Consider the following 27,016-nt stretch of genomic DNA (forward strand, 5'->3'; position numbering starts at 1 on the left):
TGTCACCCTGTCCCAACTTTTTTGAAATGTGTTCTTGGCATTAAATAGAAAATAAAAAATTTGAAATATTTTTCAAACAATAACATTTCTCACTTTCAACATTTGTCATCTTTGTACTATTTTCAATGAAACATAGGCTTTCCATGATTTGCAAATCATCGTATTCTGTTTTTATTTAAATTTCACATGGCGCCCCAATGGGGTTGTAAATTTTATTTGCATTAGATTAGATTTAAATTATTGACCTCTTTAGGGTTTAAACTTGAATATTATTAATATTATGCCCGACAATCTGCAACTGCATCAAAAGTAGAGCTCCTGGTGTTCTGAATTATGAGGAGCCAGTTGAGGTGGGGGGTTTTTTCTTTTTCTATACTCTATTCACCCCAAAGGGGAAATTAGGATTCTCTGTATTTAACCCATCTGAGGCAGTGAACACACATACAAGTGAGCAGAGTGCACATACATACCCAGAGCAGTGGGCAGCTACGTTACAGCACCCCGGGAGCAGTTAGGGGTTAGATGCCTTGCTCAAGAGCACTTCAGCCATGGATGTAGAGGGGAGGGGAAAGCACTGTTCAGCACCTTACAAGGATGCCCTCTGTTGAGTACTCTCTCGAGCTGTATCAGACATGTCCCACTGGACAGAGACCCGAGGCCCTGCTGGAGAGATTATATCACACACTTGGCTTGAGAACATCTGGGTATCTTCCCAAATGGAAACTGTGAAACTGAAGAGAGAACCTGGGCTAACCTTCTCATCCTGTCACCACAATGTAAGCCACCATGAGAAGTGGAAGGAAATTGAATGAATAAATTATATTTGTCCTGTTTAAAGTCCTTAATCCTAGTCTTTTGAACAATGTGTCATCTCTACATACCACAGGCATACACCAGCAAATTATTGCACTTTTTGCCTCACCCTTTGGGACTCTGCAGGACTTACATACAGGAAATCTTGTGAAATCTTCTGACAACATATTCAACATGTGAATTTCACATACGGTGGTGCTTGAAAGTTTGTGAACCCTTTAGAATTTTCTATATTTCTGCATAAATATGACCTAAAACATTATCAGATTTTCACACAAGTCCTAAAAGTAGATAAAGAGAACCCAGTTAAACAAATGAGACAAAAATATTATACTTGGTCATTTATTTATTGAAGAAAATGATCCAATATTACATATCTGTGAGTGGCAAAAGTATGTGAACCTCTAGGATTAGCAGTTAATTTGAAGGTGAAATTAGAGTCAGGTGTTTTCAATCAATGGGATGACAATCAGGTGTGAGTGGGCGCCCTGTTTTATTTAAAGAACAGGGATCTATCAAAATCTGATCTTCACAACACATGTTTTTGGAAGTGTATCATGGCATGAACAAAGGAGATTTCTGAGGACCTCAGAAAAAGCGTTGTTGATGCTCATCAGGCTGGAAAAGGTTACAAAACCATCTCTAAAGAGTTTGGACTCCACCAATCCACAGTCAGACAGATTGTGTACAAATGGAGGAAATTCAAGACCATTGTTACCCTCCCCAGGAGTGGTCGACCAACAAAGATCACTCCAAGAGCAAGGCATGTAATAGTCGGCGAGGTCACAAAGGACCCCAGGGTAACTTCTAAGCAACTGAAGGCCTTTCTCACATTGGCTAATGTTAATGTTCATGAGTCCACCATCAAGAGAACACTGAACAACAATGTTGTGCATGGCAGGGTTGCAAGAAGAAAGCCACTGCTCTCCAAAAAGAACATTGCTGCTCGTCTGCAGTTTGCTAAAGATCACGTTGACAAGCCAGAAGGCTATTGGAAAAATGTTTTGTGGATGGGTGAGACCAAAATAGAACTTTTTGGTTTAAATGAGAAGCATTATGTTTGGAGAAAGGAAAACACTGCATTCCAGCATAAGAACCTTATCCCATCTGTGAAACATGGTGGTGGTAGTAGTATCATGGTTTGGGCCTGTTTTGCTGCATCTGGGCCAGGACGGCTTGCCATCATTGATGGAACAATGAATTCTGAATTATACCAGCGAATTCTAAAGGAAAATGTCAGGACATCTGTCCATGAACTGAATCTCAAGAGAAGGTGGGTCATGCAGCAAGACAGCGACCCTAAGCACGCAAGTCGTTCTACCAAAGAATGATTAAAGAAGAATAAAGTTAATGTTTTGGAATGGTCAAGTCAAAGTCCTGACTTTAATCCAATCGAAATGTTGTGGAAGGACCTGAAGCGAGCAGTTCATGTGAGGAAACCCACCAACATCCCAGAGTTGAAGCTGTTCTGTACGGAGGAATGGGCTAAAACTCCTCTAAGCCGGTGTGCAGGACTGATCAACAGTTACCGGAAACGTTTAGCTGCAATTATTGCTGCACAAGGGGGTCACACCAGATACTGAAAGCAAAGGTTCATATACTTTTGCCACTCACAGATATGTAATGTTGGATCATTTTCCTCGATAAATAAATAACCAAGTATAATATTTTTGTCTCATTTGTTTAACTGGGTTATCTTTATCTACTTTTCGGACTTGTGTGAAAATCTGATGTTGTTTTAGGTCATATTTATGCAGAAATATAGAAAATTCTAAAGGGTTCACAAATGTTCAAGCACCACTGTAGCATAGATATACTTGCCAGCGGGAGATATTGTGCTCTCAGAGCACTCTTGTTGAATTACGTTGGGAACAGACAAGCAAACAAACAAATGGACGTGAAAATATGCCTCCGCCAACTTTGTTGGAGGATGTTAATAAGTCCTATGCTTTCAGTGGCAGGGCGGTTATGTTCAGATCTACCAGCCACTGTTCACCACTTGCCATGTTCCTGTTGGAAGTTTGGATACAGTATGTGAGTGTGCAATGTGTCTGTAGTTAAATCAGTTTTTACATCAAGCTCTGTAGTACATTTGAATCTACGTCTCTGGTTATAAATATGTTAAAAGTATAAATGTTATTTTTAAACAAGGAATACATTTGGTTACATTTATACAAGCCAATTGGTTTTAGTGACAGCTAGCAATCTGGAATCAAGGCACTGAATGAGAGATCCCGCTGTGAGGGTGGTAATGTGATAGACTACCTTGATACTGTGGACATGTTGTGATCCTGTCATGAGTTGGCTCAATAATTAATATGAATATTGTTACAAATACTGCAAAGATGATGTCAGTCCAATATGCAATAAGTTGCTTTTGCTGACTCAGCTTTGAATTTATACTTTTATTTACTATGCTATCATTAACTGACAATGGATTTTTTTTCCAAAATATATTTTGTACTTCTTTGTACATATTTTGTACTTTTTTTATACTTAATTGTATTGTATTGTGCTGTAATAATGAATTATCATTATGGATAATGAGCGATCATTTATTCACTGAACACCAGTTTTCATTTATTGTCAAACATATAAGCATACTTGGGCTGAGTACTCCATAAAAAGTCCTATTGTGTGGAGATTTGCACAGCTACATTGTCCAAGACAACATCTTAAATGACAAGTAAAAAATTTACTCCTCCTACCCACAGTTCAGTTAGATCTTTATAGTAGTTTATAAAGTTAAAAGTAGACGGCCTTTCGATTTCATAAAATCGGTGAAATTTAGTTCCCTCTGAAATTTGGTCATTGTGATATACGTTTATTTCTGTAATATCTAAAAAAAAACCACACACACACACACACACACACACACACACACACACACACACAAAAACCCAGGCCATTCTGTGGCTGGGAAGTTATTTAATTTGAGGGGATTCCCGAGCAAATAATGTGCATGAAATCACTCGCTTCGCGCAGTCAAGCAGACAGAAGAAGTCCGTGTGCACACGCGCAGGTTTACCTTCATCGTCTTCTTCTTCTTTTGGGTTTTACGGCAGCTGGCATCCAGTGTTGCATTACTGGCATCTACAGGTTTACCTTTGACCGTGCACTGACAGTTCCATCATTCTGTCGCTAAATGAACAGCTGATCACACGAGGTGTTCGCCGACCGCTGATATTTATTAGTTTGGCCCTGTGTTTCTTTTCCTTCCCAACATAACGTCTTTTCTTCTCGCTTTCCGTTACTGTAGTCGGTCTTTCACGTTTCATTCTCACACTCACGTCCTCCATTTTTCTCTCCTGTTTCAAATTTGTATCCCACAATACCTTGCATGAACGGGGAAATCCCACCACGTATGTGGTGCCCACGACGTAGTATCTTGTATTGCGTCATGGTGAAACAAGAAAAAATAGTGGCGAATTTAGGGCCATGTGGCCCTAAATTCATTAATTGTTCTATTAAAAAATAAATAAAAAAATAAAATTGGAAGTCTGCAATTCGAATTCAGTAGCTTTCGGTCCTCTAAACAAAAATAACTGGGTGTCGGGGAAAATTCTTTTTATGACCTCCACTTGAAAAATCTGAAAGGCAGTCTAGCTTTAAATGAAGCCTTTAAAAAAGCACAATAAAGACTACATTACTGTATTGCTATTTCTAATACTCCATTTGGATTCTGGAAATGTTCAAGCTTTGAAAGTTACTACAATATGTGACTCACTTCAGAACAGATTTTGTGTTTGGACAGAGCTCCTTTTCACCAGCCATGTATGTATTCAGTGTTATCTGTAGCAAGATGCATCCTGTAGCTCTTGTCATTGTGGTCACGCCTGCTTGCTTTCTTTTTTTAGAAACACTCATCTGAAAGCTCCTCCACTTTGGAACAGCGACTCCATGTTATGCTGCATCGCATGGGGGTCTCCAAGACCCCTCCCTTCGACTCCAAAAAGAGTCAGGTCTGTGTGTTTGTGTGTGTGAATATGTCATATATCAATCTTCTCTTTTTTAGGCAACTTTAAAAAGGTATATATCCTGATAAAATACAAGAAAAAGTCTCCAGCTAAATAACATTTTTCTCGCAAGGGCCATTTTATCTTACCTGCCCAGCTCTTATTTAAACAGGAATGTAAATGTTAGGGCAAGTAACAAGCAGTCTGCAGTGTGGTTGGTTCATGATCTAAAACAAAAATCGGATAAAAGTTAAACGAGTGAGAACACAAAAGGATCGAACTACTCTGGAACTCTTCTGGAAACTATAGTATCTACTGATGTGTGCTGCTACCTGAAGACTTTATATGTAATACCTGCTTAGCTGCTTAACCACAATATCAGAAAAATCATGCCTTGATAAATGAGGGATTATTCAGCCACAGACATTTGAATCAAGGCCTTATTATCCTCTTCCAGAGCAAAGATGAGGAGCTGAGAAAAGCCAACTCGGAAGGTAAGGTCCTTCTCTAATTCCTCACCCTTACCATCATTTGTATAGGACGTGGATCTCCATCATAGTAACTGGAGATTTTTGCTGCATTCTGAGATGTGCTACATTTGCAGTTCTGTGTGGCAATGAGAGCAGCCTGAAGCTGCATATTTAGATGTTACTTGTGGTATGCTTGATGGAGATCACTGCGTGAAGGTTCATAGTGTCTAAGCTACATAATATCATTTTAAATAATCCATTTTGTAAAAGCACAGGGATAATCCTGTTTTAGTTTATGCAACAGGTTCAAAGTAGAACTACAGTCCCCTCTGAAAGTCCATCCATCCATCCATCCATCCATTATCTGTAGCCGCTTATCCTGTGCAGGGTCATGGGCAAGCTGGAGCCTATCCCAGCTGACTATGGGCGAGAGGCGGGGTACACCCTGGACAAGTCACCAGGTCATCGCAGGGCTGACACTATTAGAGACACACAACCATTCACACTCACATTCACACCTACAGTCTATTTAGAGCCACCAATTAGCCTAACCTGCATGTCTTTGGACTGTGGGAGAAACCGGAGCACCCGGAGGAAACCCACACAGACATGGGGAGAACATGCAAACTCCACACAGAAAGGTCCCCGGACTCGAACCCAGGACCTTCTTGCTGTGAAGCGACAGTGCTAACTACTACACCACTGTGCCGCCCCCCTCCGAAAGTATTAGAAGAATAGTACAATTCTCTTTTTTCTATACACTAAAGACATTTAGATTTGAGCTCAAAAGATGAAGATGAGATAGGAGATCATAATTTCAGCTTTCATTTCCTGATATTTACATCTAGATGTGTTAAACAACATAAACCATAACACCTTTGGTGGCAGACCAGTCAGTTGTTTGGTGAGCAAAATATTGGAACAGATAGTTTTAAAGTAAAATAAACACTCACCGGCCACTTTTGTTCTTGATTCTAAGATTCCTATTCTTGGCTGGCAGGAGCGGAACCCAATGTGGTGGTCTTCTGTTGCATGCTGAGATGCTTTTCTGCTCACCACGGTTGTAAATAGTTGCTATGAGTTGCTATATCCTTCCTGGCAGCTCAAACCAATCTGGCCATTTTGAAAAATGGGTGGGTTCAAACAAAAGTTGCCCTGTTCTAAGTTGTTTAAACTTAGCTTTTTATTCATTAATCTAGATCTAGATTACACATGGCGGCATGGTGGTGTAGTGGTTAGTGCTGTCGCCTCATAGCAAGAAGGTTCTGGGTTCGAGCCCAGTGGCTGACGGGGGCCTTTCTGTGCGGAGTTTGCATGTTCTCCCCGTGTCTGTGTGGGTTTCCTCTGGGTGCTCCGGTTTCCTCCACAGTCCAAAGACATGCAGGTTAGGTTAATTGGTGGCTCTAAATTGACCGTAGGTGTGAATGGTTGTTTGTGTCTATGTGTCAGCCCTGCAATGACCTGGTGACTTGTCCAGGGTGTACCCTGCCTCTCGCTCATAGCCCACTTGCCCATGGGATAGGCTCCAGCTTGCCTGCAACCCTGTACAGGATAAGCAGTTATGGATAATGGATGGATAGATTACATATCTAGATGTAAATGATTAGTGATTAGTATAAAGACTCTGAAAACACACACTCATGATGAAGTATTGCACAACGTTACGTACACATAACCAAACCTTATTTCCTGTATTTATCTCCTGGTTTCCTGATTTTCGTTCCTGATCTTAGAGTCCATTTTTTGTCTGTACCAGGATAGTCTGTTTGTGCCTCGCCCGCCCTATTGCTTGTTCTACGTTTATGATTTCTGCTTGCCAATTTGGATTGTTTGCCTGTTGTCACGTTTATCAGTAAAACTATCTTCTGCACATACATCTGTCTCCAACCCATCCCTGACAATTAGGAAATGCATGCTATAATTTTGATCTATCGTCTTACATCCATCTTTTGATTTCAAACCCAAATGTCTTCAGTGTTATAGCATAAAAATAAAAATATATATTGGCCTTTCTGTTCCAATACTTTCAGAGGGGACTGGATAGTATTATCTGAATAAGTTCCATCTTTTTTTTTGTGCTATTGAACATTCAGACTTTGGGAGGCAAGTTGTAGTAGGTGATACAAAAAAAAAAACTCATTCTGGTTGTACAAAATGACCCATAACTGTACAGCATTCAGCTATGCAGTGAAGTTACGTAGCTCACATCCTGTGTTCTAAATCACATGAAATGAGGGCTGAGGAAAGTATAGGCATATATTTACAGAAAAATGTTTTCAGTGAGATAGACTTCCATTACTTGTTTGCTACATTATCTTCGTAATGTCTTACATTTAGTCAATTGGCAGATGCTCTTATCTGGAGCAAAATACAAAACATGGAAAGAACTGAATCTGTACTAAAAGAAAAAGAACTGCAAGAATGCAGAACCTGAAAAGACTAGAGACTAATGCTGATTTGTACAAGTGCTAGAGTAATCTGTTCAGTAACAAAAAGGACAAATTGAACTGAAGTGCATAAAGAATTAAGCAAATTAATTCATAAAACTTCATTTTGTAATACAAAAGATAATAAATGCAAAGAGGAAAATGGTTTAAGTGGAAGCTTGTAACTGCATATGGGGTACGTGAAAACTTGTAAGGGGAAAATAAATTAGATTTTTCACTAAATTGTTCCTATAAAACCTAATCTTACACACTTGGCAATAATATTCCTGAAGAGCTGGATTAACTGAATACGGTTTTGAGCTGAACTGTGTAAGAAATCACCAAGAGCCATATCATGTGATTCCTGATTAAGATTGCACAAGCATATTGAAACGATTTATGGGTAACAAGGTGTGTATGTAATGAAAATTGTCTTAATGATCTGCAGCTTCCATAAAGCATGACTGTATATGGTATTCCAGTACCAAGAAACATCAGTGACAACCAGATCTCAGGGGTCACACATAACCATGAATAGACCCCACTACTTCTCAGGAGCCTATCTAATATGATTATACAGTGTCTTCCAAAAGTATTCATCTCCCTTTGTGTTTGTCCTGTTTTGTCGCATTACAAGCTGGAATTAAAATGGATTTTTGGAGGGTTAGCACCATTTGATTTACACAACATGTCTACAACTTTAAAGGTGAAAATTGTTGTTTTATTGTGACACAAACAATAATTAAGATGAAAAAACAGAAATTTGGAGTGTGCATAGGTATTCACCCTCCCAAAGTCAATACTTTATAGAGCCACCTTTTGCTACAATTACAGCTGCAAGTCTCTTGGGATATAGTATGTCTCTATTAGCTTAGCACATCCAGCCACTGGGGTTTTTTCCCATTCCTCAAGGCAAAACTGCTCCAACTCCTTCAAGTTAGATGGGTTGCGTTGGTGTACAGCAGTCTTCAAGTTATGCCACAGATTCTCAATTGGATTGAGGTCTGGCCTTTGATTAGGCCATTCCAAGACATTTAAATGTTTCCCTTTAAACCACTCCATTGTAGCTTTAGCAGTATGTTTAGGGTCATTGTCCTGCTGGAACGTGAACCTTCGTCCCAGTCTCAAACCTCTGGCCGACTCAAACAGGTTTTCCTCCAGAATTGCCCTGTATTTAGTGCCATCCATCTTTCCTTCAGTCCTGACCAGCTTTCCTGTCCCTGCAGATGAAAAAGATCCCCACAGCATGATGCTGGCACCACCATGCTTCACTGTAGGAATGGTGTTCTCAGGGTGTTGGGTTTGTGCCACACATGGCTTTTTTTTTTTTGACTTTTTTTTTCTGGCCACTCTTCCATAAAGCCCCACTCTGTGGAGTGTACGGCTTAAAGTGGTCCTATGGACAGATACTCCCATCTCCGCTGTGGATCTTTGCAGCTCCTTCAGTGTTATCTTTGGTGTCTTTGTTGCATCTCTGATTAATGCCCTCCTTGCCCGGTCTGTGAGTTTTGGTAGGTGGCCTTCTCTTGTCAGGTTTGTAGTGGTGCCATATTCTTTCCATTTTGCTATAATGGATTTAATGGCGCTCCCTGGGATATTCAAAGTTTGGGATATTTTTTATAACCCAACCCTGATCTATACTTCTCCACAACTTTATCTCTGACCTGTTTGGAGGCTCCTTGGTTTTCATGTTGCTTGCTTAGTAGTGTTGCAGAGTCAGGGTCCTTCCAGAACAGGTTGATTTATACAGACATCATGTGACAGATCATGTGACACTTTGCACACAGGTGGATCTTAATCAACTAATTATGTGACTTATGAAGTGAATTGGTTGGACCAGCTCTTATTTAGGGGTTTCATACGAAAGGGGGTGAATACCTATGCACACTCCAGATTTCTGTTTTTTCATCTTAATTATTGTTTGTGTCACAATAAAACAATTTTCACCTTTAAAGTTGTAGGCATGCTGTGTAAATCAAATGGTGCTAACCCTCCAAAAAGCCATTTTAATTCCATTTTGTAATGCAACAAAACAGGACAAACACCAAAGGGGATGAATACTTTCGCAAGAGACTGGATGTGCCCATGAACAATGAGGGATGAAATCTTCATTTTTACTAGAATAGCAGGAAGCTTGGGAAAGGAAAAATAACCAGAACCTTATCAAGATATAAAAAATAGATTATAGATATACATTATAGATATGTTATAGATGACAAAAACACAAAGGAGCAGCTGGAACTGTTATTGAACAGATTGAATATTAGTGGATGCTAAAAGTCATTTGTATGTAAAAGTTTTGGACAACGGCAGCACGGTGGTGTAGTGGTTAGCGCTGTCGCCTCACAGCAAGAAGGTCCGGGTTCGAGCCCCGTGGCCGGCGAGGGCCTTTCTGTGCAGAGTTTGCATGTTCTCCCCGTGTCCACGTGGGTTTCCTCCGGGTGCTCCGGTTTCCCCCACAGTCCAAAGACATGCAGGTTAGGTTAACTGGTGACTCTAAATTGACCGTAGGTGTGAATGTGAGTGTGAATGGTTGTCTGTCTCTATGTGTCAGCCCTGTGATGACCTGGCGACTTGTCCAGGGTGTACCCTGTCTTTCGCCCATAGTCAGCTGGGATAGGCTCCAGCTTGCCTGCGACCCTGTAGAACAGGATAAAGCGGCTAGAGATAATGAGATGAGATGAGTTTTGGACAACCTGGTTGGAAAAGTGAGCTAGAAAATTTTTCACTCTAGAGAATTTGCTGCTTTTCAAAGCAGATGTGTAACACATCTGGCTTCCCACAGTCGCTAAATTTCTTCCTACAGAATGGATTTTAACAGAGTTGAGCTTCACATAGCTTACGGTGGTGCATTTTAGATATTTAAAATTCTCATCTCATTATCTGTAGCCGCTTTATCCTGTTCTACAGGGTCGCAGGCAAGCTGGAGCCTATCCCAGCTGACTACGGGCGAAAGGCGGGGTACACCCTGGACAAGTCGCCAGGTCATCACAGGGCTGACACATAGACACAGACAACCATTCACACTCACATTCACACCTACGGTCAATTTAGAGTCACCAGTTAACCTAACCTGCATGTCTTTGGACTGTGAGGGAAACCGGAGCACCCCGAGGAAACCCACGCGGACACGGGGAGAACATGCAAACTCCGCACAGAAAGGCCCTCGTTGGCCACGGGGCTCGAACCCAGGACCTTCGTGCTGTGAGGCGACAGCACCAACCACTACACCACCGTGCCGCCCATTTATTTAAAATTCTGACACTGTTAAATTGTCTCAAATATTGCTTTCAATAAGGTCTTTTTTTAATGAAAAGTCACATCAAGGGTTGTTGCCACAAATTAAGTTGGATTTTACAGCTTGTGAAAATCCTATTTTGGCATCATTATTACTATGTTGAACCAGTATATGTGCTCCTGTGATGTGTGCCTTTAAGCATGCCATGAACCAACTGTCTTTTTGTGACCAAATTTCTTGTTTGTGTTAGGGGCAATACTGGACAGCCAGCCTGAACCTCCACCCATGAAGCCACGCACCATGTCCACCTCTTCAGGTGACAACTCATTGAAGTAACACTCTTATTTTCTGACTTGCTTTTGTGTATTTTTAAACCACTGTGCAGTGTTATTAAGGCATCTTTATCTACTATCAGACACTAGACGGCCGGTGCGAGCAACCAACACAGAACGCCCGCCACTCCCAGAACGACCTATAGGCCCTTTACCCCCCAAACCAGCCCTCAAACCCACCTTTCTCCCCCCGGGTGAGATTCCTACGGCCTCCAGAACCATCTTGCCGATCCCTAGTCAGCCCAGTCCCTCTCCAGATACTCCAACAACAGTGGTGGAAAGTAGAATTTCCTCCCAGTCTCAGTCAAAGGAGCCTCCAACCCCTTCTCCACGAAAAGAGACACCTCCAGCCCCTTCACCACGTAGGGTGCGTAGCACAGACCCCCAGGAGAGAGCTGAAAGAGCACAATCTGTTACTGAAGGTATGACATGCAAGAAGGAATGTAATGGTCAGAATGGGTTTAAGATGCAAGTGTGTGTGTGTGTGTGTGTGCTTAATTCACTACATGTGCGTAACTCCACTCTAAATATGACAAAGAGAATGAATAAGTATTAATTTCTCTATTATTGATTTGTTTCTAATTGTGGCATATCTCTGTCTTATTTGTGTCTTGACAAACCCTTGTTACTACACACCTTTTCTATTAGCCTCACTGTAGTTACTGAATAATTTATTGTAGTTACATATTTTTAAGACGAATAACTGAATAGTAATCCAATTTAAAGGGCCACAATTAGTGTTCTACAAATACCTTATTATTACCTTTATTTTATGAGCAAAAAATAACTAAGTATGAAATGTTAAACCTTTCAGTGAATAATTTTAAGATGAAACACTGATAACGCTTCTAAATTTAATTTTTAAAAGTCAACTCCTAAAAATTCACTCAAAACACAGAGTAACAAAGTTTAAAACACTTTCGTTTTGTCATGGTGAGGTGGAGTCAGTTATATAAAGGCAAACAGAAAGCTGATTTCGTCTACCTTCTTATCACCCGTCTTCACCCCTCTGTACTGCTCACCTGCCCTAGTAGGAAAATGTTGGTTTGAAATAGGTGCTTTTCAAATTGGATTAGATTAGATTAGATTAGATTAGATTAGATTAGATTAGATTAGATTAGATTAGATTAGATTAAAAACGTGACCAAGCCACATGGCATTACCAAGCAACATAGTGCCTCCTAGTGGTGGAGGAAGTAGTTTTTATTGCCTTCTCTTATCCTGATTAACTAATATGCACTTAAAGGGGAACTGAAGGCAAATTTTTTTGATCAAAATTCTATTTATCTCATTTTATTAAATATCAGAATGCATTTCTGGCAGCTATTTTGTCACTGCTATAGCAAGTGATGAGTGTTTGAAATATGCTATGTAATATATCAGTCCATATGTCAAAGCAATGGGCGTAAACGAGATTCGCTGAGACCTGTGCAAGACATCGTAGGATGGAAGTAAAACGTACAGCGGAAATCAAAGTGACCAACATCTGCCAACGTCGTCAAAAGACGCGCACGCCCTCTTTCGAATGCTGACGTAATCAAGCCGGAAGTTTCCCCTGTGTCTGAAATCGCTCCCTGCTCACTATATAGGGCATTGTATAATGGGGACGCCATTTTGTAGTGCTGTCCGAAACCTTAGTGAGGATCTCATCTCATCTCATTATCTCTAGCCGCTTTATCCTTCTACAGGGTCGCAGGCAAGCTGGAGCCTATCCCAGCTGACTACGGGCGAGAAGCGGGGTACACCCTGGACAAGTCGCCAGGTCATCACAGGGCTTGTGGGAAATGTGCTCAGTATAATATGTCTTTATCACAAAAATACATGCATGTATTTATTATTTTGAAAACCCACCAGCCGCCTGATCTGGCACGTTTTAATTGTGCGACAGTAATGACGTAAATACCAGCGCGACGGACAAGTCCTTATCCTGTCGTCTTTCCAACTCTTCTCTACTCCACGTTGGTTCGAAGTCGTCTGGAATAATCTCCATGTCACGTACGCGAGGGAGGCGGATGTATGTGCAGAAGTATACAGTTTAATAAAGTGCAGAATATATATACAGTGAGAGAATATATACACAGGCAAACAATCCAAAACGGCAGGCTAGATCAAAAACGAGAATACAGGCAAAAGGGTCCGTCGAGGCGCAAACAGTACATCAAAGGCTAAGCGAGGACAAGAACGAGAAACAGGCACAAGGATCGTGAAACAGGAAATCAAGACAACGGGTAGAAAGGCTCGGTAACGCGTACATGCATATCGTAATACTTCGCGATGCAAATGCATCAGCACAGTCCTTAAACAGGCAAACACACAGTTCCTTAATTGAGCTCAGGTGCGCCTTGTTCACAGCGCGCGTGCTGGAGTCCACCCGGCGCGCGCAGCCCAAGGCGCGCCTTCAAGTACACGCGCCACAGCATGCAGGACTGACACTCCATCACTGATGATGCTGGCAAATCTTGTAATTGATCTAAATTGGAATTATATGGCGATCTGGCCGCTGTGTAAACGGTTTTCAAAATGGCAGCGTTGACACTTGATGTTTGAAGTCTCGCACAAGTCTCGTGAAGATCACGCGGATAAGCGATGCCTACCGTGGACCATACGAACTACATTCAACATGGCTAAAAACCAAAAAGTTTGATAAGTGTCATATAATATGCCAATATGAGTCACGATATAAGGTTACTAAAACCGAAAACGTAATTGAATAACACATTAATTAAGAAATAAACCAAGTTTCAAAATGACTTCAGTTCCACTTTAAGTAATATGCACTTAAGTGCAGCAAGTTCTGTAATCAGTGCAGGAGTATAGACGACCCTGTTTTTTTGGGGGAGGTTTTTAAACAAATAAAAAGCTAGCAGACACAGGAGAGGTGGAAATTTGAATGAAGCCTTGTCAAAGAGATTCCTGGATATAATTATTTGAAGACAGGGTAAATTTGTTTACAAGGTGGGGTTGTGTCGACTCGTAACTCAGTAGTGCAGTCCTCAGGACAGTAGTTTGGTATCTTTGTTTTCACTGTAAATTGCATCACACAGAGTAATGTCATCTTCTCGAGATGATTTCACTTTGAAGGACGTGCAGATCTTTAGGTTCCCTGGTGATTTCTGGAGTTACATCGTTGCAGCAAGGGAAGAAGGGAAGCATGTACTCATGGTGTAGCTACGAGATTAGGGGTTAGGTTAGGGTTTCTGTGACATGCATGATGGATTTTTCACCAACAGTTCTGCTGTCATGTGCATACAGTCCCCTTTGTAAATAGTGCAATGGCAATTCCACTGTTTTTGCTATACACTGAAGATATTTCAGACATTTGCGATCAAAATATGAATATGAGAGAATAGATCAGAATTTCAGCTTTTATTTCCTGATATTTACATCCAGATTTGTTAAACAACTTAGAACATGGCAACTTGGTGACCGACCACCCAGTATTGGGTGGTCTTAAAATAAATAACAATTAATATTTTGTTGCATATCCCTTGCTTGGGTAGCACGGTGGTGTAGTGGTGAGCACTGTCGCCTCGCAGCGAGAAGGCTCCGGGTTCGAGCCCAGTGGCCGACAGGGGCCTTTTTGTGTGGAGTTTGCATGTTCTCCCCGTGTCCGCGTGGGTTTCCTCCGGGTGCTCCGGTTTCCCCTACAGTCCAGAGACATGCAGGTTAGGTTAATTGGTGGCTCTAAATTGACCGTAGGTGTGAATGAGTGTGTGAATGGTTGCTTGTTTCTATGTGTCAGCCCTGCGATGATCTGGTGACTTGTCCAGGGTGTACCCCGCCTTTCGCGCATAGTCAGCTGGGATAGGCTCCAGCTTGCCTGCGACTCTGTAGGACAGGATAAGCGGCTACAGATAATGGATGGATGGATTTTAAAATAGTTCTGGTAGTTTCCTTAAAAAACAAAGGGAACATTTTCCATGCTAGTGAAGTATTTTGTGATTTAATGTCAGTAATTTTTTTTTTTTATTTAATAGTTGCAAGAGGGAGGGTTGTAGTTGCATGAAGTGCTCGTCGCCGACAAAAGACTACAAACACTTGTGACAAATCAAGCAATCTACAGATTATAGCCGTGACCCCCGACGATACACACTATTAACAAAAATGAAATAACATGGATAGGATAACTAAAGTATCCATCCATCCATTATCTGTAAGCGCTTATCCTGTACAGGGTCGCAGGCAAGCTGGAGCCTATCCCAGCTGACTATGGGTGAGAGGCGGGATACACCTATTAACCTAACCTGCATGTCTTTGGACTGTGGGGGAAACCGGAGCACCCGGAGGAAACCCACGCGGACACGGGGAGAACATGCAAACTCCACACAGAAAGGCCCTCGCCGGCCCCGGGGCTCGAACCCGGACCTTCTTGCTGTGAGGCGACAGCGCTAACCACTACACCACCGTGCACACTGATGTTTCATATAACTTAAAAGAATAGAGAAGTAAATTGAGCAGTTTGTACCATCAAGTGTTTGGTTTCAGTCTTCTTGCAGTGGTGGTATCCACTATCCAGGCACTATCCACTCGCTGAATATCGTACTCCGGCACAAAGAACCACTACATTCCCTCGATATCCATCACTGTCTAACAGTAGGTCCACAGTAACTGGCCTCATCTCTGTTTTCCTTCAACACCTCCCCTGATGGCAGCTCTTAATGCTCTCAGAGTCAGCAGCCGTCTATAGAGCTCGACTGAAGACAATTTAATTATCTCCATCAGATCAAACACGTAATTCAATGCCTGAGAGTCGGCTATAGCAAATGGACTTTGGGTTAAAGTGCATGCATTGTTTGGTATGTACAGTATATATTTGTTTAGTCAATACAGTTCATTCAACGTGTTTATATTAAGTGTCTCTAATACCCATGTAATTAAATATAAACCCTACAGGCAACTGTAATGCAACTATAATGCACTGTTACAGATAAATAACAGGAGCAAGTTTTCCGCAAACGCACATCAACTTAATTTTTGGTCTAAATACATCAGACACACATGTACAGCCCTGTGGAAAAGTCTTAAGCACCCTATTTTTCATACAAACTTTGATATAGATTTTTATTTCATGACGTCTACATTATCAATTCAGTGCAAAAACACAGTAGCATTCCAAATGTTCGTTTTCCAGCACGAAATTACATATTACAGAAAAAAAATATGTCTGGGTAGGATATTACATAAGAGAGCACTTTTCAGATTAAAAAAGAAAAAACATAATGAAGATGACTGGGTTTTGGTCCAAACTTACGAAGCGAGTGTGACCGTCACAGTGTCCAGAAGAACTGTGGCCAGTTCTGTAATCTGTGGTTGGTAGAAGAGAGCAACTGGACTTGCTTGAAGATTCTTGAAAACGTTTCACCTCTCATCCGAAAGGCTTCCTCAGTTCTGTCTGACTAATAGGGAGTATCAAGTATTATCCTCTCATGGATCATCATAGAATCCGAATCAGAATTCTGATGGCTGCATTGTAGGTGGCTGATAAAAGATGTCTTAGACACCCACCTCTGTTCAGTGATGGTCATTCCAGGTTGACAAAAATGAACGATCCTCTCTGGCTAAGATGTCTGCCAGTTTTCTGGAAGTCCTCTCATACTCCCGCACCAGTCGAAGGGAACTCATCCCAAAGTGCGTAGAAACATATCTGTGACGAATCTCAGTCATCCAGGTACATAGTAATCTGTGGTTGGTAGAAGAGAGCAACTGGACTTGCTTGAAGATTCTTGAAAACGTTTCACCTCTCATCCGAAAGGCTTCCTCAGTTCTGTCTGACTAATAGAGAGTATCCAGTATTTACAGTGGTGCTTGAAAGTTTGTGAACCCTTTAGAATTTTCTATATTTCTGCATAAATATGACCTAAAACATCATCAGATTTTCACACAAGTCCTAAAAGTAGATAAAGAGAACCCAGTTCAACAAATGAGACAAAAATATTATACTTGGTCATTTATTTATTGTGGAAAATTATCCAATATTACATATCTGTGAGTGGCAAAAGTATGTGAGCCTTTGCTTTCAGTATCTGGTGTGACCCCCTTGTGCAGCAATAACTGCAACTAAACGTTTGCGGTAACTGTTGATCAGTCCTGCACACCGGCTTGGAGGAATTTTAGCCCATTCCTCCGTACAGAGCAGCTTCAACTCTGGGATATTGGTGGGTTTCCTCACATGAACTGCTCGCTTCAGGTCCTTCCACAACATTTCCATTGGATTAAGGTCAGGACTTTGACTTGGCCATTCCAAAACATTAACTTTATTCTTCTTTAACCATTCTTTGGTAGAACGACTTGTGTGCTTAGGGTCATTGTCTTGCTGCATGACCCACCTTCTCTTGAGATTCAGTTCATGGACAGATGTCCTGACATTTTCCTTTAGAATTCGCTGGTATAATTCAGAATTCATTGTTCCATCAATGATGGCAAGCCGTCCTGGCCCAGATGCAGCAAAACAGGCCCAAACCATGATACTACCACCACCATGTTTCACAGATGGGATAAGGTTCTTATGCTGGAATGCAGTGTTTTACTTTCTCCAAACATAACACTTCTCATTTAAACCAAAAAGTTCTATTTTGGTCTCATCCATCCACAAAACATTTTTCCAATAGCCTTCTGGCTTCTCCATGTGATCTTTAGCAAACTGCAGACGACCAGCAATGTTCTTTTTGGAGAGCAGTGGCTTTCTCCTTGCAACCCTGCCATGCACACCATTGTTGTTCAGTGTTCTCCTGATGGTGGACTCATGAACATTAACATTAGCCAATGTGAGAGAGGCCTTCAGGTGCTTAGAAGTTACCCTGGGGTCCTTTGTGACCTTGCTGACTATTACACACCTTGCTCTTGGAGTGATCTTTGTTGGTCGACCACTCCTGGGGAGGGTAACAATGGTCTTGAATTTCCTCCATTTGTACACAATCTGTCTGACTGTGGATTGGTGGAGTCCAAACTCTTTAGAGATGGTTTTGTAACCTTTTCCAGCCTGATGAGCATCAACAACACATTTTCTGAGGTCCTCAGAAATCTCCTTTGTTCGTGCCATGATACACTTCCACAAACGTGTTGTGAAGATCAGACTTTGATAGATCCCACTCACACCTGATTGTCATCCCATTGATTGAAAACACCTGACTCTAATTTCACCTTCAAATTAACTGCTAATCCTAGAGGTTCACATACTTTTGCCACTCACAGATATGTAATATTGGATCATTTTCCTCAATAAATAAATGACCAAATATAATATTTTTGTCTCATTTGATTAACTGGGTTCTCTTTATCTACTTTTAGGACTTGTGTGAAAATCTGATGATGTTTTAGGTCATATTTATGCAGAAATATAGAAAATTCTAAAGGGTTCACAAACTTTCAAGCACCACTGTATCCTCTCATGGATCATCATAGAATCCAAATCAGAATTCTGATGGCTGCATTGTAGGTGGCTGATAAAAGATGCTCATTGTAGGTGGCTGATAAAAGATGTTCTGTAAGAAGCTCAGTAAAACCTACAGCTCATTTCCTTATAAAACTGCACTCATTGTACCTGAGACTACTATTTTTTTTTTAAAGCAAAGGGTCGTCTCACACCAAATATGGATTTTGTTTCATTTATTATGGCTTACTGCTGTTTATAGTGTGGTTTTTTTTTACGTTGAAACATTTCACTTCATTATTTTTAAGCCATTTTTGATCAACAGCATTTCTTTACATGTGCCTAAGACTTTTGCACTGAACTGTATATTGACAACGCGTGCCTTTTATATTCCTCTACAATATTTGTAACACAAAGTGGACATGCCATACACGTTTCAATTCTTTTATATCATTCCCTGAGATGCTTTTGTCAGGTTTTTGCAATTTTGCAAAAAAATTTTTATTGAAAACGCTTTGGGATTTTTTTCCTCATGCTGTTTTAGCATGGTATGAAAACTCTGTAGAATAACACAGGCTGATTTTGCTTCTTATGTAAATAGATTCATTCTGATTGGCGGACATCTTTAAATAAGAACTCTGTGGTGTGCAGTTCACCAATTACTCATTGTTTTTGAACAACTTTTTTAGTGGGTCATTCGGATCGATTCACCAGCACAAACTGAGCACTAATTCAGGTGCTCCCAGTCAACTGCATGCCAATGGTTCGGAAACCTTTGGTATCACTACACAGTGTGTACAATATTGGGTCACCGCGAGCTGACCTAGTGGTTAGCGTGTCCGCCTCTTGAACAGGAGATTCTGAGTTCTACTCACAGTCAGGTCATACAAAAGACCATCATAAAAATGGTACCTACTGCCATCTGGCAAGGCACGCTACAATACAGATGCGAGTAGAGTGTCAAACTCTCGCCATTACCAGAGGACTAGCCCCTTGCTGTAACCCTAGCTATATGAGAGGGCTACGGAAATGGGGATCGGTGTCACCCAGTGCACCTCAAAAGACTGGTTACTACTGGGTCGGGAGACTGCCTGGGAAGACCAGGTCCTCGCATGGGAAGGACTTTGACTTTTTGACAACACTGGGCTAATAACAATCAATAAAATGCAAGAAAGTGTGCACTAATGTGGACTCTTAAGAAAATACCCGGTTTCTTGAACTGTTCACAAGAACCGGCTCGCTAAAATAAATCGAACTGCCTTGCAATGGTTTTCGCATTGTTGTTTTTATGATGACATCCAGATGCTTGTGTACATACAACCCCGATTCCAAAAAAGTTGGGACAAAGTACAAATTGTAAATAAAAACGGATTGCAATAATTTACAAATCTCAAAAACTGATATTGTATTCACAATAGAACATAGACAACATATCAAATGTCGAAAGTGAGACATTTTGAAATTTCATGCCAAATATTGGCTCATTTGAAATTTCATGACAGCAACACATCTCAAAAAAGTTGGGACAGGGGCAATAAGAGGCTGGAAAAGTTAAAGGTACAAAAAAGGAACAGCTGGAGGTCCAAATTGCAACTCATTAGGTCAATTGGCAATAGGTCATTAACATGACTGGGTATAAAAAGAGCATCTTGGAGTGGCAGCGGCTCTCAGAACTAAAGATGGGAAGAGGATCACCAATCCCCCTAATTCTGCACTGACAAATAGTGGAGCAATATCAGAAAGGAGTTCGACAGTGTAAAATTGCAAAGAGTTTGAACATATCATCATCTACAGTGCATAATATCATCAAAAGATTCAGAGAATCTGGAAGAATCTCTGTGCGTAAGGGTCAAGGCCGGAAAACCATACTGGGTGCCCGTGATCTTCGGGCCCTTAGACGGCACTGCATCACATACAGGCATGCTTCTGTATTGGAAATCACAAAATGGGCTCAGGAATATTTCCAGAGAACATTATCTGTGAACACAATTCACCGTGTCATCCGCCGTTGCCAGCTAAAACTCTATAGTTCAAAGAAGAAGCCGTATCTAAACATGATCCAGAAGCGCAGACGTCTTCTCTGGGCCAAGGCTCATTTAAGATGGATTGTGGCAAAGTGGAAAACTGTTCTGTGGTCAGACGAATCAAAATTTGAAGTTCTTTATGGAAATCATGGACGCCGTGTCATTCGGACTAAAGAGGAGAAGGACGACCCAAGTTGTTATCAGCGCTCAGCTCAGAAGCCTGCATCTCTGATGGTATGGGGTTGCATTAATGCGTGTGGCATGGGCAGCTTACACATCTGGAAAGACACCATCAATGCTGAAAGGTATATCCAGGTTCTAGAGCAACATATGCTCCCATCCAGATGACGTCTCTTTCAGGGAAGATTTTGCATTATCCAACATGACAATGCCAAACCACATACTGCATCAATTACAGCATCATGGCTGCATAGAAGAAGGGTCCGGGTACTGAACTGGCCAGCCTGCAGTCCAGATCTTTCACCCATAGAAAACATTTGGCGCATCATAAAACGGAAGATACGACAAAAAAGACCTAAGACAGTTGAGCAACTAGAATCCTACATTAGACAAGAATGGGTTAACATTCCTATCCCTAAACTTGAGCAACTTGTCTCCTCAGTCCCCAGACATTTACAGACTGTTGTAAAGAGAAAAGGGGATGTCTCACAGTGGTAAACATGGCCTTGTCCCAACTTTTTTGAGATGTGTTGTTGTCATGAGATTTAAAATCACCTAATTTTTCTCTTTAAATGATGCATTTTCTCAGTTTAAACATTTGATATGTCATCTATGTTCTATTCTGAATAAAATATGGAATTTTGAAACTTCCACATCATTGCATTCCGTTTTTATTTACAATTTGTACTTTGTCCCAACTTTTTTGGAATCGGGGTTGTATGAAATAAATATTCCCAAAACTATATACATATAACATTTACAGTACATAGCATGTGTGCCCTATCACATCCCTAACATTAGCTAAGCTACCTTGTAAAACTAACCCAAACTAGCAACAGCTAACTGCTTGAAGTGGTGAAAAAGGATCCTCAGTAACATTAGTGCTTACCGGAGTTCACCTCAGTGCACCTCAGTGGCTAGAAAATTTATCAAAATCACACAACAGGGAGTTGCTTTTCCTCCAGTACTATGGTCAGTTTAGATAATGTAGCTTAGCAAACTACACGTCAACCTCACTAATTTTTAACATTTTACTCGTGGTTTGCAGACTAGTGGTCAAATCCAACACAGTCAGCACAGCTCCATCTCATAGCTGTCAACCCCAAAATGAAAAAAAGAAGTGAGAAAGCCTGGGTCCAGGGGCTGCAGGTCCCTGTCAGGTCCAGGGCAAAGCCCTGGTGGGGGGTCTAGGGGGGCAAAGGGTCCCCCCCCCCAACCAAAAACCATTTTGCCAGCTTTCAGAAGGGATTGGTAGCCTGGATGAATATTTAGTTTGCATCTTCTTGTTACTATTAATGGAAAAAATAACAAAAAATGGCTTCATGAAGGGGGCAGCATGGTGGTGTAGTGGTTAGCACTGTTGCCTCACAGCAAGAAGGTCCTGGGTTCGAGCCCAGCGGCCAACGAGGGCCTTTCCGTGTGGAGTTTGCATGCTGTCCACGTGGGTTTCCTCCGGGTGCTCCGGTTTCCCCCACAGTCCAAAGACATGCAGGTTAGGCTAATTGGTGGCTCTAAATTGACCGTGAGTGTGAATGGTTGTTTGTATCTATGTGTCAGTCCTGTGATGATCTGGTGACTTGTCTAGGATGTACCCCACCTCTCGCCCATAGTCAGCTGGGATAGGCTCCAGCTTGCCTGCGACCCTGTAGGACAGGATAAGCGACTACAGATAATGGATGGATGGGCTTCATTAGGACGAGCTTGCTTTTTCAAGATCTTTGTCAGACTTTCTTTTGCATGTGAAGTTCAACATCTCGAAGGCCTTGGTGTTTACAACTGATCCTCCTGTTGCAAACAGTGCATCAGAACTGGTGTTTGCTCACTAAATCAGCGATAATGCATGGATAGAGTTTGGTCCAGTTGAAATTAAATTTCGTATCATACTTAGCTGCATCTTGATACTTAGGAAATTTTCTGTTTCTTAGAACTTGGAGGGCCCTCTGATCCAGAATCGCTGTCACTCATTTTCGCCACGAGCGTCTTTCCCACCGGTAACGTGGAAATGATGAAGACAAAGTACGATGTGATTTCATTGGTCGATTTCCTGCAGTCAACCAATCACAAATGTCCTTTCAAAAGCTCTTTCACTGGGCTTCTGGAAAAGTGATATCGTGTACATAGTGGACATTGCACACACTGGTGCATCGATAATGCTTTGTTTTTCCATGAATATGTATTTTTTTCTGAAAACTTGTGAGAATTTGACAGTGGAAGCGTGAGAGCGTGATTCAGTGCAAAAAATCCTGTCTCACAACAAAGTCATGAAAGTTGACAAGTATACCATCTTCTTGATTCAGATTGCTATGGACGGTCGTATGTTAATGAGGGGCGGTACCATAAAAAACGAGAGAAGTTTCTACATAAACATGCACTTTCTAACTGGCTTGTTCCTCCACCTATTTTCTTTCTATGGCCATTGCAGACTGGGAGGGTAATAGTCCATGTCCACAGCCCAGTATGTCCACAAGTCACATCGACATACCTTATTTAAAAAAAAAAAACCCACAAAACATTTCTATGGCATGTCCCCTTTAACAAAACCAGAGGGACTGACTCCAACAAGAATTGGACTGTACATAAATATTAATTATACAGGATTTATCTACTTATCTATATAAAACCACACTTTAGAATAACCGGAGCGTTCCTGTGTAGTTAGTATGTGAGTACAGTGCAAAAATTAGCGTTTCATACCAACATAATTGTTAGGTTTTGATCCTTTTATACCGAAGGAGGTTGAATTGACAAAGTATGATCTAGGAACCTAGACCTCTGCCGATATCCAGGAGCAAACAGTCACTGACACAGCTGCTCAGAGATATTTCTTAGTTTATTGTAGGACAAACATGAGTATATATTCACATTCAAGAGTGTTGTAGCTTTGTGATTGGATGATGTGATTGATGAAGCTAAGCTATCTAAATATAACGTAAATAGGTGATGAAGCATTACATCACTGGTTTAGACTACACTACTATATGAAAAAAAAGAGAGATATTCTGTACCATTATATCACCCGTCAGGATTATAGTCTTAAGAAAAGAAGACATTACTGGTCAATATAACCTTCATTAAGCAGAGAGCAAACTGTTTGAACGAAGATAAACTTAACCAAAACAAGTAGTGATTAGGACTGCCTGTACCAGTTTCAAGAACAAGTGGCAATCAGACCAACCTGTATCAGTTCAAGCATACCAAACATACAGTGGTGTTTGAAAGTTTGTGAACCCTTTAGAAATTTTCTATATAAATATGAACTAAAACATCAGATTTTCACACAAGTCCTAAAAGTAGATAAAGGAGAACCCAGTTAAACAAATGAGACAAAAATATTATACTTGGTCATTTATTTATTGAGGAAAATTATCCAGTATTACATATCTGTGAGTGGCAAAAGTATGTGAACCTCTAGGATTAGCAGTTAATTTGAAGGTGAAATTAGAGTCAGGGGTTTTAAATCAATGGGATGACAATCAGGTGTGAGTGGGCACCCTGTTAGGGTTTTGCTGGGATTCAAACGCTGGTCGCTGGTGTGATAATCCAGCAAACCCCCACTAGGCCACCAGGGGGATGACTCAAGTGCAGAGGCATGAGGCGAAAGTAGAGTATCAAAAAACAGTTTTACACTATATACAATCCAATGGAAAAAACAAAGAATCCAAAAGCTCAGAAGATAAACCAAAATAAAGTATCCAAAGGTTAAAATGTCCAAAAACAAAAGGAAAGGCAAAATGCTGAATGCTCAGAAGATCAAAAAAGGTACAAAGTCCAAAGAAAGCAAAAAAAAAAAAAAAAAATCAAAAACACAAGGGCACAGGCAAGATATGTGAGACAGAGGAAACTAGCACAGCATAAAGACACCATGACAAGGGAACAAACAGAGGGGTATTTATACACAACAATTAAGGAACAGGGCAGGGCAGGAAACAGGCAATCAAGACAAACACAGTGGCAGCCTCTAGAGGCCAAAACAAACATGACAAGATAAACATAACAGCGGCCTCTAGAGGCCAAAACAGTCCCAGTCCTAACAGGACCCCCCCCCCCCCCCCCCCCCCCAGGAGCGTGCCCTGACGTTCCCAGGGCCGAATGGAAGTCCTGACAAAGTTCTTTATCTAAAATGTCCCGGGCGGGGACCCAACAGCGTTCCTCAGGGCCATAGCCCTCCCAGTCTATGCGAGGATTGTGGCGGGTAAGCCAAGGAAGGCCTAGAATCACTGGGAACTCTGGTGAAGGAATCAGGTGCAGGGATATTTCTTCCTTGGGACCTTGAGACTGGAGGAAGACTGGAGAAGTTACTTGGGTGACTCTTCCATCACCTAAGGCTTGGCCATCCAGGGCAGACACAGACAGTGGGACTTCAAGAGGTGCAGTCGGGACATTGATACTTTGGGCGAAGTGAACATCCATAAAGTTTCCAGCCGCCCCGGAGTCTAACAAGGCCTGACAAGAGTGGATGGACTCACCCCAGGAGATGGAGACCGGGATGTAGACTCCTTGGCCAGGGAGTTCAGGAGAGAGGGTAGGCCCCGTCACAACCCTCCCTCGGCTGGACGGGGCGGTCCTTTTCCCCCGAGAGCTCGGGACATGATGCTCGGAAATGGCCAGGCTTGCCACAGTAGATGCAGCACTTGTCCCTCCTTCTGTGCTCCCTCTCAGCTGCGGAGAGACGAGTATGGCCAACTTGCATGGGCTCTGGACAGTCACTGGAGGAGGTAGACGGGCTCCAGGTTGAGGCAGTGAGGCCGGGGAAGCTCAGGACTCGGCGGCGCTCTCTAATCCTGTTGTCAAGATGAATAGAATGTGAGATCAGAGTTTCAAGGTCACTTGGGCATCCGATAGAGGCCAGGCCATCTTTGATAGGGTCAGACAAACCATGGTGAAAGGCTGAAACCAGGGCTGCTTCATTCCATCTGCTGACAGCTGCGAGCGTCCGGAATGCGATGGCGTAGTCCGCGACGCTTCCTTCTTGCAGGATGGACATGAGCTTCCTGGCTGCGTCTTTACTGGTGTCTGCCTGATCGAAGACATGAAGCATCTCCTCCATAAACAACTTGAAATCAGAGCACTCGGGTCCCTGTCTCTGCCAAACGGCCGTTGCCCAAGCTCATGCCTTACCAGCTAACAAGGTTATCACAAAGGCAATCTTGCGGCGATCCGTAGTGTAGGTGGTCGGCTGAAGCTCAAAGGTGAGTTGGCACTGGGTAAGGAACTCCCGGCACTCACCGTGCTTGCCGTCATACCTCTGTGGTGCAGGAAGGCTGGGTTCGCGAGGTGAAGGAGACAGCGTGGCGGGAGGCACTGGAGCAGGTGCAGATGGTGGAGCAGGAGCCGGATCAGGAGATACGGGCAGAGGAGTCAGCTGTGCCAGTTTTCCCAATTTGCTGAAGCAGTACCTCATGGCGAGCAAGGGCCTCATGTTGGCTCGTAAGTGTTCGTCCATGGTAGCTCCAAAGTGTGTTAAAGAAGCCATAATTCCCTGAAGGTTAGCCAGGTAGACCATTGAAGACGCCTCTGCTGAGTTGGTCATGACAGAGTCTTTCTGTTAGGGTTTTGCTGGGATTCAAACCCGCGTCGGTGGTGTGATAATCCAGCAAACCCCCACTAGGCTACCAGGGGGATGACTCAAGTGCAGAGGCGTGAGGCGAAAGTAGAGTATCAAAAAACAGTTTATTTACACTATATACAATCCAATGGAAAAAAAAAAGAAAATCCAAAGGCTCAGAAGATAAACCAAAATAAAAATATCCAAAGGTTAAATGTCCAAAAACAAAAGGAAAGGCAAAATGCTGAACACTCAGAAGATCAAAAAGGTACAAAGTCCAAAGAAAGCAAAAAAATATCAAAACCACAAGGGCACAGGCAAGATACATAAGCCAGCGGAAACTAGCACAAGACAGCATAGCATAAAGACACTGTAACAAGGGAACAAATAGAGGGGTATTTATACACAAAACAATTAAGGAACAGGGCGGGGCAGGAAACAGGCAATCAAGACAAACACAAAACACAGTGGCGGCCTCTAGAGGCCAAAACAAACATGACAAGATAAACATAACAGCGGCCTCTAGAGGCCAAAACAGTCCCAGTCCTAACACCTGTTTTATTTAAAGAACAGAGATCTATCAAAGTCTGATCTTCACAACACATGTTTGTGGAAGTGTATCATGGCACAAACAAAGGAGATGTCTGAGGACCTCAGAAAAAG

The 27,016-nt window shown here is 41.9% G+C and overlaps 1 protein-coding gene across 3 annotated transcripts in view; it reads left to right on the top strand.

Annotated features, from left to right (window-relative positions):
* carmil2 (capping protein regulator and myosin 1 linker 2) overlaps positions 1-27,016 on the top strand; it is a 157,539-nt gene that overhangs the window by 121,145 nt on the left and 9,378 nt on the right. For all 3 annotated transcript variants that reach the window (XM_060923951.1, XM_060923952.1, XM_060923954.1), the window contains 4 exons: positions 4,671-4,775; positions 5,227-5,263; positions 11,154-11,219; positions 11,319-11,657. In XM_060923951.1, the coding sequence (XP_060779934.1) occupies positions 4,671-4,775; positions 5,227-5,263; positions 11,154-11,219; positions 11,319-11,657 (547 nt within the window). The remainder of the gene's footprint in view (positions 1-4,670; positions 4,776-5,226; positions 5,264-11,153; positions 11,220-11,318; positions 11,658-27,016) is intronic.

The sequence above is a fragment of the Neoarius graeffei genome, chromosome 6 (assembly GCF_027579695.1).
Source record: "Neoarius graeffei isolate fNeoGra1 chromosome 6, fNeoGra1.pri, whole genome shotgun sequence".
NCBI classification, from domain to species: Eukaryota; Metazoa; Chordata; class Actinopteri; order Siluriformes; family Ariidae; genus Neoarius; species Neoarius graeffei.